General features: G+C 42.0%; 1 protein-coding gene across 1 annotated transcript in view; it reads right to left on the reverse strand.

The window, feature by feature from the left end:
- Window positions 1-1,469: 1,469 nt before the first annotated feature.
- IFT88 (intraflagellar transport 88) overlaps window positions 1,470-18,934 on the reverse strand; it is a 72,170-nt gene continuing 54,705 nt past the window's right edge. The window contains exons 23-26 of the mRNA XM_018554687.1: window positions 16,455-16,561; window positions 12,758-12,827; window positions 2,815-2,925; window positions 1,470-1,738 (exon numbers count right to left, since the gene is read on the reverse strand). Coding sequence (XP_018410189.1) covers window positions 1,617-1,738; window positions 2,815-2,925; window positions 12,758-12,827; window positions 16,455-16,561 — 410 coding nt within the window. The 3' untranslated portion in view covers window positions 1,470-1,616. The remainder of the gene's footprint in view (window positions 1,739-2,814; window positions 2,926-12,757; window positions 12,828-16,454; window positions 16,562-18,934) is intronic.

Genomic DNA, 18,934 nt, shown 5'->3' on the forward strand with positions numbered 1-18,934 from the left:
AGGGGGTCTAAACACCTGGTCTTGAAGTGGTTAATGAAAGTGTGAATGAGGCTTTAGCACACCGAAATACAACATAACTTACAAAATCTAAACAATAAAACTAATAATTATAATAAATAACAAATATTTGTAAATTTTAAACTGTGCCTTGTAGCAAAACAGTGAAAATCGAAGGTACTCAAAACTGTAAATAAGCTACCTCAGGTATATGTATTATATAGCCAAATACAATGTTTTTCCTTTACTTACACCAGCCTCCGACCCTCTGCCTCTGGGAGTCATGCCTGTAACTGTCAGTCAGTCTTGCAATGCCTCATGGGACTTGTAGTTCCAGCTGGATGGCAGGAGTTGCCCACCTCTTACACCTTGTGCCCACTGGCTGTACACATAAATGTGGTGGCACAGTGGTGGGCTTTATGCAAAATTGCTGCCCCATATCTGCGTGCGGTCAGCGTTGCAGTTTTGTGATTGGAGCATGCTCAATTGCACACCCCAAGCACTGTGAAAGAGCTGCCACTGACAGTTCCCAGTAACTGTTTACATTGGAAATTAGGATGGGTTCCCAATCATGTGACCAGGAAATGCCGCCGGATTTAAGAACCCCTTAAGATACAAACCTTGGGGCTGGTTTCTTACTTATGTGTTATGGTAGTTGACAATCTGCAGTGAGGTGAGTTAATGCCCCAGTGCACTAAGGCAACTGACCTGCGTTGTAGCACACCACAACTGCTGGTAGTGCGTTGTCTAATGGTGCATTGGCAGCGTTCATTTTGAATGGGCTGCCTTAATGTGACACACATTTGCATGCAAGATAATGTGCTTAAATACACTGCAAAACTAGAACTAGGCCCTGTAAGTTGGGGCATGTTGGCAGCCCATTCAAAGAGAATCGGCTTACGTGATGCAATGCGCCTTAATGTATGTACAGTAATGCACCACAGCACAGTTCAAATTTTATTTTACTTATTTACTGTCACAAGGGGACAAAACCCCTGCTGGCGGGTCCGCTTTAATGAGACATCATTACATCATGAGGGGTCTGATGTCTTAGTAATAGACCCCTAATGTCCCCAGTAACAGACCCTTGAGGTCCCCACTTTGTGCTGGCGAAACAGAGGACACAGTATGTCTCCTTCCCTCTTGACAACAGGTCCTCTTTAATTAGTCATTAGGGTTCCAACAGACCCGTGATGTCTCTTCATTGTTCTAGAGAAAGAAACTGAAGACACAGAGGCCTCGGTCTCCCCCAGCACTACACTACAGGCTGGGCTGGTGGTCATGCGTTGTACGTGATAATGTTGGGGAGGAGGCAGCTGCGAGGCTGCTGACATAATTAATAATTATTTACAAAAATCATCATTTATGGCTTCTGGCACTAAAGACATTGAACCAAACAAGTATGTGCAGCCGATGACCTCATTGTTCTCAGACCTTGTAAGGAGTTACTGTGCAGAAACAAGCAGCCAGAATGTAAACAAAGCAATGTTTACACTGGGCGTGAGATGACAGTTCTCAGAGTCTAGGGAAAGAAAAGGCAGAGGCAACCGTTTACAAAGCTGCTTGTTATTCTGGATATATGAAAAGACTGGATGTGTTCTAAAAGTTCAGGGAAGGAATTATTCAGGAAGGAGATCTTCTCCTAATTCTTCATCAGCAAACTCTTCCTCCTCAACTCTTCTCTTTGCTGCGGTTTTCGGTCTCTCCACTTGTGGCCCCAGAGGGTCTGTGTATGAAACATCTGAACACCAAAATATAAATGGACTCATTAGAATGTAATATTGTTTTACCTGCTGCTAAAGTGGTGCAGTCTGACACCGGGCTGACAAGGGAAGAGAATACAAGCAAGTAACAGCACCCCAAGGGTAGGACTATTATAACTTGAAGGAAATACATAGAAGGTTATTAACGAAGGAGCCGAAGGATCTAGCCTTAGCTTCAGCTGCCTGAGCCTTTCAGTTCAGTTGAACCGAAGGACTGCTGTACGGGTCATTCACAATACCACATACAGCAGCCGAAGGCAGGCGAACGGCTCAGCAGACCTGAGCGCATATGTTTCGGCTCAGCTGAAAGCCAAAGCAGGGAGAACAGACTGCCGAAGCAGACCGTTTTCCCCGCAACTGACAACAACTAGGTGGAGGTTATTTGAGGACACTGGGCTGTCATTAAATGACAACAACTAGGTGGGGCCGGCCGTGACATCACAGCTGGCTCCGCCCAGTTGTTTTCATTTGCTCACGACCTGTGGGAAGACTCTGGCAGGTGCCGGCCCAATGTAAACTGTCGGCATGGGGACAAGTTGCTTTTCCAGGGGGAACCACGTGGGCCCCCCCCCCCCCCTTTCCTGCCTTGCCAGACCTGTGCTCGGATCAAGGGTCTTTTGGGGAATTTTATGGGGATCCCACGTATTTTTTTCCCCATTTTTGGAGGTGGGGTTACTCCTTCAAATTCCTACCAGACCTAAATGGCCTGGTATGACTTTGGGGGGGAGCCCCACACACTTTTTTTTAATATTTTTAAATTGAGGTCCCTCCTAACTCTCCTACCAGACCTAAAGGGTCTGGTATTTTTTGAGAGGGGGGCCCTCACACTGTTATTTTTTTTACATTTGTTTTTAATTATTTTTTATATTTATTACCTCACCTAACAACTGCACCCAACCCCTACATCTAACCTCATCACCTAACACCTACACCCAACCCCTACATCTAACCTCCTCACCCAACAACTATCCCAACCCCTACATGAATGTCAGCTTTTATTTATCTTTCTGTTGGGTAATATATAGGTAAGCAGTGATATTCATTTGCCACTTACCTATGTCTTTATTGGAGCTCGCTTCATAGGGGTCCTTTGCTCCGGGCAAAGTTTTCAGTTTTGCACTAAGGCGATCTCCTTTTGAGCTGGTGCCACTGCTCTGCCCGCTGTCTGAAATGATATCAGATACGGAGTATCATTATAATTATTATCAGAACTGTGCAACACTTCAAAAGAGCTACAAATAGGGTTGATTATGTAGCAGAATAAAATATCACTGCACCGGGTCAGCATAATAGCCAAGCAACTAGTATATTTAGACGTTCACAATGGCAGCTCATCAAATCTTTTCTTCATGAGGTGTGATTGTACATTAAATGAGAACTCCACTCACAGGTGCCCAATGAGATAGGGAATGAGAGAAAATTTATTTAATAGAGATACATACAGCAATATAACACGTTGTTTATATTGAGGAAGGACTACAACCTCAGTCAAGTTTTTATTGATGTCTGTGACCCCATAGTGAAGATTAACCTCACTTCCTGTCCTACAGACAGAGGTCATTGGGAATAAAAACAAAATTTCCCCAACGGGGACACAGCAAAAAAAACTTGGAAGGGGCTCTAAAATTTCCCTACTCCATCTAAAAACTAATCTTAATTTACATTTTATTTATTTCATGTCAAGAGGCAAAATTTCTAAATTTGTAAATGTTGATCAAGCTGACGGTGGAAGTGACCTCAAAGCCCTCTTCATATGTACTGCAGATACTGACTTGCTCTGCGTTCAATCAGTCAATATAGATCTAGGAGACAGCAGAAAGTGTTTATTTTATTGAGCAGCCCCGGGTTAAGGAAATTCACACTTTACAATTTGAGCGATTTTCCAGCCGAGTAATCCCATAGAAGAAAATGTCATGTTTTAACCCTTTCTCTGCCAGAGCCCTTTTTGCACAGATATTATAACCCACATTTACAATCTCTCTAATAGCACACAGATTGCAGAAAATAGACTGACGGTGTTATAACTATTCCCTTTGCTATCAACAAAAAAAATAAAAAGTTTTGGCTTTACGTATACTTTATTTTTTTGCCCAACAATCCCGGTAACAGAGCAATATCCCAGCAAAGTTCCATAATTGTGTACAGATGAACGGGTACATTTCCATACACACCGCTCCTGATGTTTACCAGTGTTAGAAAAGGATTTTATACATGAACTGAATTATACTTATACTGGGAAAAAAGTAACAACTTCTCATTTCAAGTGTATTTCCACTTTTGCAGCCAAATCGGGATAACACCTATTTTATATTCGTTACGTTTTACCGTTCACATCGCATAACTATAAACATAAATTGAAAACTGTTACTTGCTCTATTCTGAAAACCCCAAAACTTAAGTTTTTCTCTTCACTGTAATTTCAAGGAGAGGGCTTGAGCTGGATGGGGAGGTAATGTTTACTGAAATTAACTCCGTGTGTACTGTGCTGGCAGATCTTATTATCAGTAAACTAGGTTTGAACACTGTCTGTCATTCTATGGTAAGAATTCTTGTTAAAATGTAGGTATGTTGTGTGAATGGGAGCACATGACAAATATATAGAGGGGTTTTCTCAGATCTGACTGCAAGAGAGGAAATACACTTTAACTCTTTTCACTGCCAGCTACAAATGCCTTAAGGAGCTGGCAGCGGGCCCCTGTAAACAGACTCCTGGCGGCTATATTTACCTGTGTAAAGCCAACTGTCGGGCGGCTACTAGCGGCTGAACAGCTGCCAGATTGCTTCCAGGGGCCAATTAATAGAGACCCCTCTTCCCACCCAACAACCCCTACCTTGCTTCCTGGACTCTGCTGCCCCTCCTGCGGGCCCAGGACTGGCTTCTTGGGTGTTGGCAGGAAGCAAGGAGAGAGACCAGCGAACATCTGTTTACTAATCTCACTGATTGTATCACTTCTGGCTTCCCAGCTGTCATTCCATGGCTAAAGGAAGCTGTCTAATAGACCCCTAATGTCACCTCCAATGTGCTATCACATAGGATGCTTGTGAGCCCCCCTATATACTTACCTAACAATGGAGTTAAGTAACAAAAAAAAATAAAAATAAATGTAAAAGTACCCCCGCAAAAATCTTTAAAGTTCTCAGTCCTTACAAACACGCGCATACTAAAGCAAGCAGGCGTCGGACGCGCCTATGTACAAACACAACGTGTCTGCCAGAGTGAGAGCAAACATACTAGGGCCAATATTCACGGTTAACTCTAAACTGATGACCTGCACAGGCGAAAAGCTTCACCGATGGACAATTTGGGGTACCGCTGTTTCAAGGGGGCATGCCATTTTAAGGCTTAGCAAGTTGGGTATCTATTTATTTGGCACAACCTCATCTGTTATATTTTACAAAAAACTGGGTATTATGCTGTGTTTTTGTGCACAAAACTTAAGTGTATTTTCTTACTGAAATTTTGGGTTTGATAAAGACTTTTGCTAAGATCATGTGACATCAAAATTTGCAACTGCCACCATTTTATTCTACGTGGTCTCTGCTTTCAAGAAATATATATCTCTCGGGGGTATCTCTCATTTTAAGTAATGTTCAGACCTAAAATGTGGATTATAACGTGTGCAAAAAAGTAGGGCTGTCCTTATACCGATACTAGTATTGGTATGGAGGCCGATACAGGGTATTTTCATGAGTACTTCGGGACTTTTGCTGGGGACCTTAGGCAGCTGTCTCTGACTGCGCCGGTCCAGCTCCACATCACCTCCTGGTCCTTCCCAAGACCGGAACAGCAAAGGACAGTCCCACACGCACACGTACAGCCCTGGAGCTCGACCTGTCAGTACAGCCCTGGAGAGCCCCGCACCGGCCCGAAGAGCCCAGCACCCGTCCACAGAGCCTGGCACCCACCTGTACAGCCTTGGAGAGACCCACATGCAGCCCTGGTGAGATCTGCACGCAGCCTTGAAGAGACCCACATGCAGCCCTGCTGAGATCTGCACGCAACCCTGGTGAGACCACACACAGCCCTGTTTAATTGCTGTATAATCATAGCCTGAAGGGATCTGCAGTCCTCTATTGCTGAATAATATTTCAGTACCTTTTAATTTGCCTTGAAAAAAATGGTATTGGGACACCCCTACAAAAAACCCTTGGCAGGGAAAGGGTTAGAGGCTTAAATCGATGTCCTGCTTTTTGACTGGAACACATACTGTAGAAGTTGTTTCTCTTTTTTCTTATAATAAAACATAGAAGTTGCATTTCTACAAATACGTTTATACAAAATGAGGATCTCTATAGTAACTGCAGTGCGTTCCTAGATGACAGGCATCATGGCCGCAGTGGGGGATGATTGGGACACATATGTTATCACTTAAACCTGCTGGAGAAAAGAGCTTTCCCCGTGACGGTCATGTCACTTGACACTCGGTTTTTATATTACCTTTGGCCACATATTTACATGATGAAACATGGCTCTACTGAGAGGGGCGTCAGAACACAGAACATGCCATAGAGCAGTGCAACATCTGGAAGAGATTGAAGAGGGTACAACATATGGAAACCTTCCCTCCATTCTGACTCCTCTGATCACAGGTGTATTGACTGGTAACACAAGTGTCTGAGCACTAGAGGGGCAGAGAAGCGCGTAGACCATAGCTGACAATCAGATTCCAGCTGTCATTATCCAGGGCAGGTTAGAGAGTGAAAGAAAAACCTTACTGATTGCTCGCAGACACTTCCCTTTCCTCTGTAGAACACAGACACATGTTCCCATCACCCCTGACTTTCTACTAATGCCTAATTTGTCCTGATAATGAGATGGTTTTCCAATCTATTATGAAATAAGTGTCTGGTTAGGAGTGCCTAGTACTAACTTGCATCTCACTTGCAATCCATTTACAATCTTTATTTGTTAGGAACAACAGATACAGCCAACGCATTTCAGGGGAAAGGACCCCCCTTCTTCAGGGTTTGAACAATGATTTGAAATGCAGTCAGGTTGAAGTTATATAGAAAGCCTGAATTGTGGCTGAATTAAGGCTAGTGTGTCCTACGGAATCTATATTATTTCATCCTGATTGCATTTCAAATCATTGTTCAAGCCCTGAGAAAGGGAAGTCTTTCTCTCAGAAAGGTGTATCCTGTATCTGTTGTTCCTAACAAAGATTTGAACTACAAAACAAAAAATTGGAGAAGGAAGCGCCACAACCTAGCGCAATGACTGTGTTGTAAAAGTTGGGGGTGAATGGTGTTCAGCTCACCTGTAATAGTGTGGGTAATCGCTCGGACAGGTGGTTGAGAGCGTTGTTCGTGGGTGGCGGGAGCGATGAAGACGTTCTCTACTTCACTAGTCGGTGGCGTGATGAACCCGGGTGCAATAGATGGAAAAAGAATAACACAGGTAGTGAGGCTGGAGGAAAGCCACAGGCAAGTGGGACTTCTGTAACTCACCGTTGGGTTAATAGAGTACCAATCACCCCCAGCTTTTACAACACTGTCATTGCGCTAGGTTGTGGCGCTTCCGTCTCCAATTTTTTGTTTTGTAGCACACACGTCGGACACCGCGGTCCGGACATAGCAAAAGCCGCACACCAGCACAAGACACCCCCACAACACTGCCATCCCTCTCTCTCCCCCCTTTTCCCTATCACCCACCAGACTGCCAACTTCCTGTTTCTGGTTGTACTCCCAGAAACCCCACACCTAAAACCCCACCCCCCTCCGCCCTTTGAAAAGCGCTTTACACGGGACATTGCTCTCAATTTTCTGTAACAAAGATTTGAAACAGATTGCAAGTGAGAGGAAAGTGTGTACCAGGAGCTCTCAACCACATACTTAGAAGTTGTTCATCTGTCGAGCAATTGGAGTATTGTGATCAGAAAAGCAGCAGCCTAGACCCAGAATCAGGTCCTCACCTCTACCATAAACTAAGCTCTGGCAAAGAATACACAAGGGAATTTATCAGAATCTGGAGCAACTGTCCATGGCAACCAATTAGCTTCTATCTTTCAATTTCAAAACTTAAACTAGAGATAGAAGCGGATTGGTAACTATGGGCAATGGCTCCAGATTTTGTCTGCTTCAGTTTTGATATATCCCCCCATTCTATTTTGATGAATTTGGCTTTACCTGTACCCACTTTGGTCCAGCACTATCACACACCTACCATGATTCACAGCTGAGGTGGTTGCAATGTATTACTGGCTCCAATACAAAAAATAATATTTTTTTTCTTTGAAGAAGATGTGTGCATGTATTATTTTTTGGTAAATGGAGAAATTTCCCTTTAAAGGTAAACCTAGCAATAATCACTCCAAATCTCAATGAAAGTGCTGCATTCTCTGATTATTGGACTGCGCGCTTTTTTAGTCCAGAAATCCTTTACTGACCCAAATCTGACTCTGCAGCTTCATCTTCCATTCAGAGCTGACAGATATTTTCTGCTTCTCTTTTGGGGTAAATATGACCAAACGCAGCACTAAACTGCGCCGGAGTTCATGACTTTCATGTGCTGTGGAATGGGTGGATGTCAGCTATTTTATATAAAACATTCTCTGTCCTCAAGGCGTGTTTTTCAGGCAGAGTGCGCTGACCGCCAACAGTGTGATTTCTCTGTAAATGTTTTTGCTGATACTCGTACATTGCACAGCATGGCAGAACTTCAATCCCAGCTCACACAGAAACACTTACAGTGAGGAAAATAACGATTTGATCCCCTGCAGATTTTGTACGTTTGCGTACTTACAAAGAAATGAAAGGTCTATAATTTTTATCATAGGTGTATTTTAAATGATAAAGACAGAATAGCAACCAAAAATCTATAAATAACACACGATACAAATGTTATAAATTGAGTTGCAGTTCAGTGAGTAAAATAAGTATTTGATCCCCTACCAACCAACAATAATTCTGGCTCCTCCCACAGACTGGCTATGTGGTACACAGATTAGTCCTGTCAATTTAAGAAGGTGCTCCTAACGACAACTCGTTATGTATGTAAAAGACATCTGTCCACAGAATCTCTTTCTTTCATTTCTAACCTCACCACCATGGGCAAGACCAAAGAGCTGTCAAAGGAAGTTAGGGACAAGCTTGTACACCTGCACAAGGCTGCAATGGGCTACAAGACTATCAGCAAGAATCTCGATGAGAAGGAAACAATTGTTGGAGCGATTATTTGCAAATGGAAGGAATACAAAATAACCATCAAATCGCCCTCGGTCTGGAGCTCCATGCAAGATTTCGCCTCATGGGATAAGGATGATTATGAGACAAGTGAGGGATAAGCCCAGAACTACACGGGAGGAGCTTGTAAATGATCTCCAGGAAGTTGGGACCACAGTCACAGCCAGCATGATGTAAATAATGTTATTGGTGAGGTTAAATATTTAAAAAACTTTGTTTCTATATAAACTTGTAATTATATACTGTATGTGTGTAAGGGCAGCCATATTTGTTTAGTACATTAGTACATATGCAGGCTCTGCTATCTTATCTCAACAGATCTTAAAGACTCTCTGTCACATTACCTATTCAGGGCAAAGACAGGTTCACTTGTAAGATTGACCCCCACCTATTGATACTCACTTTCCCAGCGCTTGTCAGGACAGTACCAAGAAGAACCAGTTGGCAAGTGAAGCAATCCTATCATAGGAATGAGGGTGTGGTGACAGGAAGGACCAAGAAAGTTCTGACTACCTAGAAGTGTTGGAGATTTGACTGTCAGAATCCCACCTTCTGGTCCCCTGTAGCGTACTCCAAGACCTCTGCAATCTACCTAGGGTGCTCTGCAATGTACCTAGCTTGAATGGACACTAGGTCTGGCTTGCCCTGTCCTATCTCGTCATTGATTGGTGAGACTTTGTAACAAATCTGCAGCATTTTAATAGCAGCCCGGACGTGAGGAGTATTTCACAGTTATGAAAATGTCTTTTTAAAGAACCATTAAATAATACATGATCTGCTGTAAAAATATTCATACAAATAGATGTAAATTTCCAGTTCTAGCAAAACGGCAGATTTTTTGTTACAGTATAGTAAGACCCATTCCATAGCAAGTGTCACTTACAGGAAATATATCAACAGAAATGGACATGATTAAAAAAACTGGCATTGTAATTTTCTTCAATAAATGTGGACTGCAGAGTCAACCTCTTACCACAATCCCCTATTCACTTCAATAGCTCCTCCATAGGCCTCCAGCCTGGGAGTACTGGTAATGTTTAAATTGTTGCTGTTCCTTTGTATAGGTCTCTAGGGACCCTCTAGCAGGTCTGATGTAATAGAACTCTCAGATAACAACACTCCCTGACTTCCAAGTAGCTTTGTCCCTGGAAATGTCCTTGCTTTTCCCCCAGACATTAATATCACTATACAAATCTGGTATGTAAATTGCTCTTCATCTTCTTGTATTATTATTATATTTTAAGTACACCTCTTTAAAGTTCATTTTAAATACAAATTATTCCTGGAAATGCTTTTAGAATACTGGCAGTGACACGGCACAAAACAAAACAGTATAATACAAGCCTTTTTTTTTTCTTTGTGATCAATTACCTTCCCCGTTTATATGTGGTTATTCTGAACTGAGGAGGGGAGAGAAATCCGAAGCCCACTCGTGTCAGACTTTAGCTCCTTTTAGGTCAATTGTGGAAAGAAAAGTACCCTGTAACCAGTTTAGTAAATAAGACTGATCAGCACATTGGCACTGTGGTTGTTTTGGTTGATGCCTAGGTCACTACTGTGTCCTGTAGAATGTAGAAGCTGGTGGGTGAAACAACACAGTGTGATTGGCTGCAGTCACTGTTGGGATGAGAATTTTCAGACTGGTCCTTCAACAACAGTCAATTGGAAAATTGGCTTTTGTTGAGGGGGTCCCGAGGGGGGCGCACACTGCTAAAATTTTAGACTGATGGCACCATACTGTACAATAGCTGTCACTAAATGGCACACCGTGGTCCGGAAACAGACAGAGTGGCGTTTCTATCTGGACTGCGATCGCCAACCTGCACTGGGTTATGGCTGCCTGACAGTGGATACACCGGCCCCCGAGACCAATGCATCCACTGCCAGCCATAACCCAGCACAGGACCCCCCTCCGCTGCAGTCATTGGTTGCTAGGACCACTGGTATCCTAGCAACCAATGACATCAGACAGGGCCACCTACCTACCATACCAGGTCTGGTCCCCACCCCGCCAACTTAAGGTTGCCGCTCTGCTGGGGGGCACGGATGAGGGCAGAGGGTGTCAGGATGGAAAGCGGGAGAAGACCGAGGAAAGTCCGTTCCCTGATCTGCTCTGTGATGAATGAAGCAGGAAGTGCTGTGCTCTCAGTGCTTCCTGCTTCAGAGCTGTCAAAACCTGGCTGAAGTGCTGGGTAAACAGATGATCAAGCACAATGCTGTGTTTGATTGTCTGTATTGGAGGGCAGGGGAGACATAAGGGATCTAATAGACCCCAGATGTCTCCATAAAGAGAACCTGTCACCTCCAAATTATGTCACATAGGAACCATGGACCATGATATAGACCTCTGCTCAATAGAAACTTTACTGCCTGCTTTACAATCCGACACCGGTGTCAGACTGAAGTTCCTGTGGAGGAAAGTGTGAATTTCTAGGCTTCAGGCCTAGTAAAACGTTAATAAAAAATGAAGAAAGCCTGCAATGGGAGTCATGAAAATGTGCACAAATATACATCATCACTGCACCTCTTTATTACCACAATAAATGCTAATCACTTACAAAGTTGGAAATTACCTTTCCCAATCACCACTTTGGAATCAGTTGGCCCTTTGGCCCACTGATTGCAAAAATGGCACCAATCAGTTGTAGTTTTTGAGGTACAGCATAAATGCCATATACCACTCTTCACTCTGGTCGCCTGTCAAAAATTAGGATATTTTAATGTGGTGTTTTATTGAAACTCCTTGTAGCATGAAATTTTTTTAAAGAAAAGTGTAATTCACTAAATCTACTTATTTCAAACCAAAAGCACAGGCTTATGATACAAACATTCCAATCAAGTCTACACAAATCACTCATTGATTTTCATGGTCATTTATCTTTTCCAGCACTAAAGAGACTCCAACACTTGTACATTTCTTTCATTCTGGTGGAGTGACCGATTGGAATGGAGCCGTTGTTTAAAAGCACACATTTCAAACTATGTTTCAAACTGTCGATGAAAAGGCGCCATTGACTTGGTTTATACTTACCCTTTAGAATCCAATGTAAAATGACAGTTAGAAGTACATAACCACTCTCACTATATCGCTAACTTGTACACAAAAACACAAACTAGGTAACAGAAGAACAGGTTAATCAGCAAGATCTTTTAAAAAAATTACTAAAAAATTATATAAATTCATCTATATATAAGAAACTAGAGCTGATGCAGTCTAGCTAATGCAATTTTCTAAATCAACGCCTCCAATGAACCCAAGAATAGGTATAAAAAGCAAGGCAACAAGAAAAAAAAATTTGTTTTGTTTTGTTGGGCTGTGTAAATAATTGCTGGATCAGGAAATATTGCGTATTGCACACACTCCCTACATTATTTATTAGGTGAACTCAACATTTCATTTAAACATATACAACCGACACTCTTGTGCTTTTATAAGTGTTGGTTCCTCTCGGGCAGTCATGCCCTTTTACAAAGTTGTATGCAGAATAATTCAGGTAGGGTTCTCTAAGCAGTATAAAACAATATAGTAGTGGTCTCCAGCTTTTACAGGGCGATGAAACTCCTCACCATTTCTAATATTCTTACCAGAAAATGATGGAAGAGTGAAGCTGGAGTCCACCTCCAATGTTACACAGAAGGTATCTTGTTGATATAACCCTTCGAACTGCACTGACCACCACAAGATTGTGTCTAGTCTAGATTGCCCAGCAGTTACCATTTTTGTGGTATTATTTGCCATATCATATGTTTCCTTGTACAATTCAGATGTGATAAACAGCAAAATTCAATGGATATCATGTTCAGCTTGCACTTACCACTACTGGCACTGCCCTCTCTGCCATCCTTTCGACTCCGGGCACTACTGTCTCTGCCAGATCTTACACGCTATAAAAAGAAGAGGAAGCTTAGTGAATTTCACTAAATTAATGAAGATAAACAATACAGGACAAACTGAAGAGAAGGTGTTGTCCAATCAGTTGGTTTTTTACATTTTGTAATATGCAGCAGAAACATATCAGAAGACATCTTATAAGGAGTCCATGCATAGTTCAAATTTTGCTTAGATTGGTAGAATGGCTGGTGAGGAACACCCTTACAAACGATAATGAGCTCTATTCATCTATAATTCTTCATTTGTGCATGCTTTATGAAAAAAGGCCTCCACATCAGCTTTGAGATGCTCCATCCTACCAGCTAATGAATGTGCCTTAGTGGCCAATAGCAGAACTCTCATTGTTTTATGGAAGAACAGGGGAAGGGAGTGTGACAAAGTCAGATCTATAGTTGAATGTGCACCTCAGATGGGGGAGTACCCATGTCACATAGAAGAGGATTTAAAGATTAAAAAGGGAGGCAAATTCAGCAGGCAATATATTCCTAACCTCAACATTGTCATATGTCAGAAGTGTCACAAGTGTAGTTTGTTACTATTCACAGAAAGAATGATTTATACAACGTGGAATGAAGAAAAATTTTTAATCACACTCCTTTCAACCATTCCGTGTTTAGCAGAAGTGGAAATACTGGAACTAAGTAGTGGTTGTGGCATATACGTGCATTACCCCTTATCTGTGTATGGGACCAAAGTTAAGTAAATGTAGATTTGTACGTAGGTTTTATGGTTGCTTCACCAGTTACTGTTTTATAGTAGACTGGCAAAAAGAAAGCCACTTTTAACTACAAATTACATGACCTTTCACTTATGGTTCATAAAAAACGGGTTCTGAGGACTGCAGACTCTGAGGGTAGCTGGAAGAAGGATCTATGGTCTCATGGGACCAACATTGAGCTTTTTATCCATCAGACTAAATACTGTGCTTGGCATAAGCCAAACGCTACACATCATCATAGCCACACCATAACCACTGTAAAGCCTGGTAGTGACATCATCATTCCGTGAGGGTAAAAATAATGCAGGAAGGGAGAAAAACCTGATGCAGCCTGCAAGAAACCTGAACCTTAGAAGAAAATATGTCTTCCAGCAAGACAAATGTGCACAAAAACAGTTGTCCTGGAACAGCAGAGCCAGAGAATTTATGGCTGCACTATCCAGATATGCAAAGCTGATACAGACCTGTCCACATACTCAAGGGGGTGAATACTTTTATGGAACTGTATATACAGGAGAATAGTACAAAAAAGGCTTAATTCCCGACATATGGCATGCTGGCACACAATTCAGCTCTGATACACTCATATTAATAACATTCATTCTCTACATTTTCTTTGCAAAGCTTGTAATAAATTCTCTATAAAACAAATGACATATTCCTGGGACAAAGGAGCAGGCTGGAAGGGAGGATACTGAATTAATTATCTGGCTGAATCCCGATATGAAAATGTCTTCTAAAAGAATGATGGGAATCTAAACCTGAATATTTAAAAAATGAAATTCTTGGCTACATAGGGATGCCATGAGCAGTTAAAGACACAGAGGGGAATTTACACGTGATAAGATTATAACGCCAATACAAATGGGTAAACTAAATCGTGAGCTTGTGGTCCATCACAGGAGCGAGCTTGGAGCGGTGGCTACTTTCCAACACACTCAGGGACCATGGGGAACAAAATAGCCCCCCTCCAGAAAGAAGGACAGTGTCAGCACCAATTCAGAGATGATGTGAGGGTCCACAGCCGAGTGATACACAAATAAGATCCATTTTTGTTAATAGTTAATGTACTTGAATGCAGTTTTAAGATTTAACTCCTGAGTTTAGTGTCACTTTAAACATTTTTCTTCCTTGGACCCCTTTTGGTAGATCCTGACCACTTCAAACCGGGAACATCACACTAGAGCTGCAGTTTTGGAGTTGCTCTGACCCAGTTGTCTTGCCATCACAATTTGGTCATTGTCAAAGTCTTTGAAATCCTTACACTTGTCCATTTTTTCTGCTTCTAACACATCAACTTCAAGGACAAAATATTCACTTGCTGCCTAATATATCCCACTCACTTCCAGGTGCCATTGTAACAAGATAATCAATGTTATTCACTTCACCTCTTAGTGGTCATAATGTGATGGTTGATTGGTGTATATGGCCACAAAGACACAGCATCGGATCCATTTGTGAGATTAGTACATGGGCTGGTAATCCTGCTAAAATAGAATAGCAGACAGAATCTGGAGTAGTTGCCAATGGCAGCCAATCAATTTTGCTCTTTATCTCTTCCGTTTGTTCAGTTAAGCTTTGAAAATGAAAGATAGAAGCTGATTGGTTGCCATGGGCAACTGCTCCAGATTGTGTCTGCTCCAGTCCCAGTAAATTCCCCTCATTATGCTAACACAGGTTGGCATTTCAGGAGTGCAATAGATTGGTGTTTACCCCAGCTCACAGTATGTGAGCTTTGGGCTTTGTTTGGCTTTATCTGCGTGACATCTCTGCATTAGAGTCAGGGAGAGGAATTGAGGGAAACATATGCTGTAAGGAGGATAAGATCTTTATAATGAATTCCTTATGTGTTCATAGTTTGCTTTCTCATCCTCTAAAAAGGGCTGGAAAGAATATTATGAAAGGAACAGCAATAAAACAAAATGCACATTTGGCATGTTAAAAAGCTATTTATGCAAATGTAATTCATAATACTTACTGTATATGGTATATGTAGTGCCTGGTCAAAAAAAGTTGCACAAGATAATATTTGTTGGACTTCCTTCAGCTTTTATTACGGCCAGGATTTGCTGTGGCATCCTTTTGATAAGCTTATACAATGTCACATTTCTTCCCATCCATGTGTGAAAATGATGTCTCATGCTCATAGGGTTCAATATTGAGTTGGCCCACCCTTTGCAGCTATAACAGCCTCACAACCGCCAAACCCAGACACATCCATCGGATTGTCAGACAGACAAGTGTGATTTGTCACTCCAGAGAACACGTCTCCATTTCTCTAGAGTCCAGTGGCGGCGTGCTTTAGACCACTGCATCCGACGCTTTGCATTGCACTTGGTGATGTAAGGCTTGGATGCAGCTGCTCAGCCATAGAAACCCATTCCATGAAGCTCTCTACACACTGTTATGCCAATCTGAAGGCCACATGAAGTTTGGAGGTCTGTAGCTATTGACTTTGCAGACAGTTGGAGACTTCTGTGCACTGTATGCTTCAGCATGCGCTGACCCCGCTCTGTCATTTTACGTGGCTGAGTTGCTGTTGTTCCCAGTTGCTTCTAACAGTGACCACTGTTAGAAGCAACAGTGACCACTGTTTAGAAGCAACTAAATATTTAATGGTCACCACTAACAGGTGACCGCAGAATATTTAGTACCAAGGAAATCTCACGGATGGACTTATTGCACAGGTGGCAACCTATCACGGTACCACGCTTTAACTCACTGAGCTCCTGAGAGCGACCCATTCTTTCACAAATTTTTGTAGAAGCGTCTGCATGCCTAGGTGCTTGATTGTATACACCTGTGGCCATGGAGGTGATTGGAACACCTGAATCCAATGATATGTCCCAATACTATTGGCAATATAGTGTAAATACACATATATACACACACACACGATTACCTGTTCCTTTAACTCCTTCATCTTCTCAACTTTTTTCAGCTTTGTTGCATATTCTTGGACTTCTTTTAACCCAATATCGGTGCAGAGCCTGACCAGGAAGCGCAAACCTGTTCAAACATCAGAATTCACAATCTTATTTCAACAAAAATTATGTATATGGCATAATGCAACCTTACTATACAGATTGGGATTTACTGAGGAGCATAGATATAGGACAGGTTCAGCTCACCCCTAACAACAAATAACTGTCCAGATGTGGGTATAGTTTTCTTGTGGGTGAGTAGGTCATTCTCCTGGCTGGATTTAGAGGTTGGCTATATAAGCCTAAGTGAGAACATGTACCCACTTTTCTTTAGGTATCGCCCCTCACCCATCTGCTTGGTTCCTAATTTTGTCTTCCTGTGTTTCACACACCAGATCTGATTGTTCGTGATATTAAATAATTTGTCCTCTTTGATTTAGCAATTGGACCTAGACCAAATGACTAGCAGTGTAGTACGCCTCTCTCTATCTACTCTGCCAGTTGCTTGGTCTAAAAGTTCAATGCTAAACATGGGCAACCTATCTCCTTCTTGCAGCATCTGGATTTATCCCCATTACTTGTATGGTCTGAATAATCATGTCGGCCCTAATGAAGAAACTCTTCATGCAATGTGCTAATGCAGTTACTGGAGATGGAGTTACTCAGAGGCTGGGATGTCTTCTATCAGCATGTGATCTTCAGTGACTGTGTAGAAATCATCAGTTTAAGCTCTTGCATTAAAGACTCGGGGAGGATTTAACAAAGCTTCCTTTGCCATTATAACGGTGCTTGTCAACATTAACAAAGCAGATACACCTGTTTCAGGTCAGGTCTAGCTACACCACCCACTATTTCAAGTGAAATAGAAATTGGCTCAGGTTCTGTACCTGCACCAATGTAGAAAACTGCTCAGATCCCCACCAGTTTGAACAGGATGTAAAATGTCTGCCAGTAACCAGTGGCCGTGTATATATATTGCACATTCACACAAACTTTACTGTATTTTTCCGTGTATAAGACTATACTTTTTCTTAAAAATATTTACCTAAAAATGGAGGGGCGTCTTATACACGGGGGGCCGAGAGGAGAACCGCGGTTGCGAAACTGCTGATATCTCTGCAAACTAGCCTCACGAGTGAAACTTCCAATTGCAGAGACAAGCTAACAGGTTTCCTCCAATCATGAGCCTTATGTACCCGACGTCAGCTGATGCTGCGGAGAGCGTGTAGCCAGTGCCCAGATGCAACAGGGAGCCCATAAAAATGTCAGAAAAAAAAAAATACCGGTACCAGTAAGCGGCTGTCTTACTCTGCAAAATTTAAACTGGATGTAATCAGTTATGCAAAAAAGCATGGAAAATATTGATTTCTGAATTTTGGGTAAGAAAAGTGGGGGGCGTCCTATACATGGGGGCGTCTTATAGACAGAAAAATATGGTAATTTACAAACAACAATTTATACATGACAATAGATTCCCATAGCACTCTGGGTTAGTTTAAGAGACAACACAGCAGACAAAGCTTGCTTTGATGACACGACAATTTTACACGGACAGAATCACTAAAAACTAGGGATGCGCAGATACTAGTTCAAATACCAGTGCAGATACTTGGCATTTTCACGAGAACTACCAGGGTTGCAGAGGTTGCAGCTGGGACCTGGCTCTGGCGCTCCACCACTGTCCTGAAATCATTAGTCTGTAATTCAGTATTGTTTTAGAAAAACTAAAACAAAAAAGTATTAGTAATTGTATCTGTGAGTACTTGGGACAAGTATTAGTACTTTTACTTGGTCTGGAAAAAATGGTATCGGGGCATCCCAATACATTAAAACAGGGATGTACAAATCCCAGGAGCTCCGTGTTCTCCTTAAAAATAACAGCTGCCGCCTAACGTTTGAATTTCTCTCTAGTCTAGTCTTGGAGCTGGAAAAGTATCTGTACTTGAACTAAGTACAAGACCTTGGTATCTGTGCATCTACTACTACTAAAAACTTTAGATAAAATACTCACCTTCTTCCACATGTCGCTCCCTCACTGGCCAGTTGAGCGAGGTGTCATTACCTCATTAACATAAAGGTTGCAGAATGTTACTCACCAGTGAGGGAGCAATGCCCTTCTCATCCAGCCAATGAGAAAGCAACACATTTAAATTAGGCCTTTTGTCTGGATCCCTTGTGTGGCAGAGCCCTATATCCTCTGATAAGGGATAACTCAGAGTTAACAGGATTCTTTCAGCACAACTAAGAGGGATACAATGCTTCAGGTGTAAAAAGCAGACTAGAGCGCCACCTGCTGGCTGTATAGAAGACTACATATTATTAATATAAAATTATTTAGATTTACATAACTATATTTATATACAGTTTTTATTATTTTAGACCTTATTTAGACCTACCGTATATACTCGAGTATAAGCCGAGATTTTCAGCCCATTTTTTTGGGTGAAAAGTGCCCCCC

This window comes from Nanorana parkeri, unplaced genomic scaffold (genome assembly GCF_000935625.1).
Source record: "Nanorana parkeri isolate BGI_ZX_2015 unplaced genomic scaffold, ASM93562v1 scaffold169, whole genome shotgun sequence".
Taxonomy (NCBI): Eukaryota; Metazoa; Chordata; class Amphibia; order Anura; family Dicroglossidae; genus Nanorana; species Nanorana parkeri.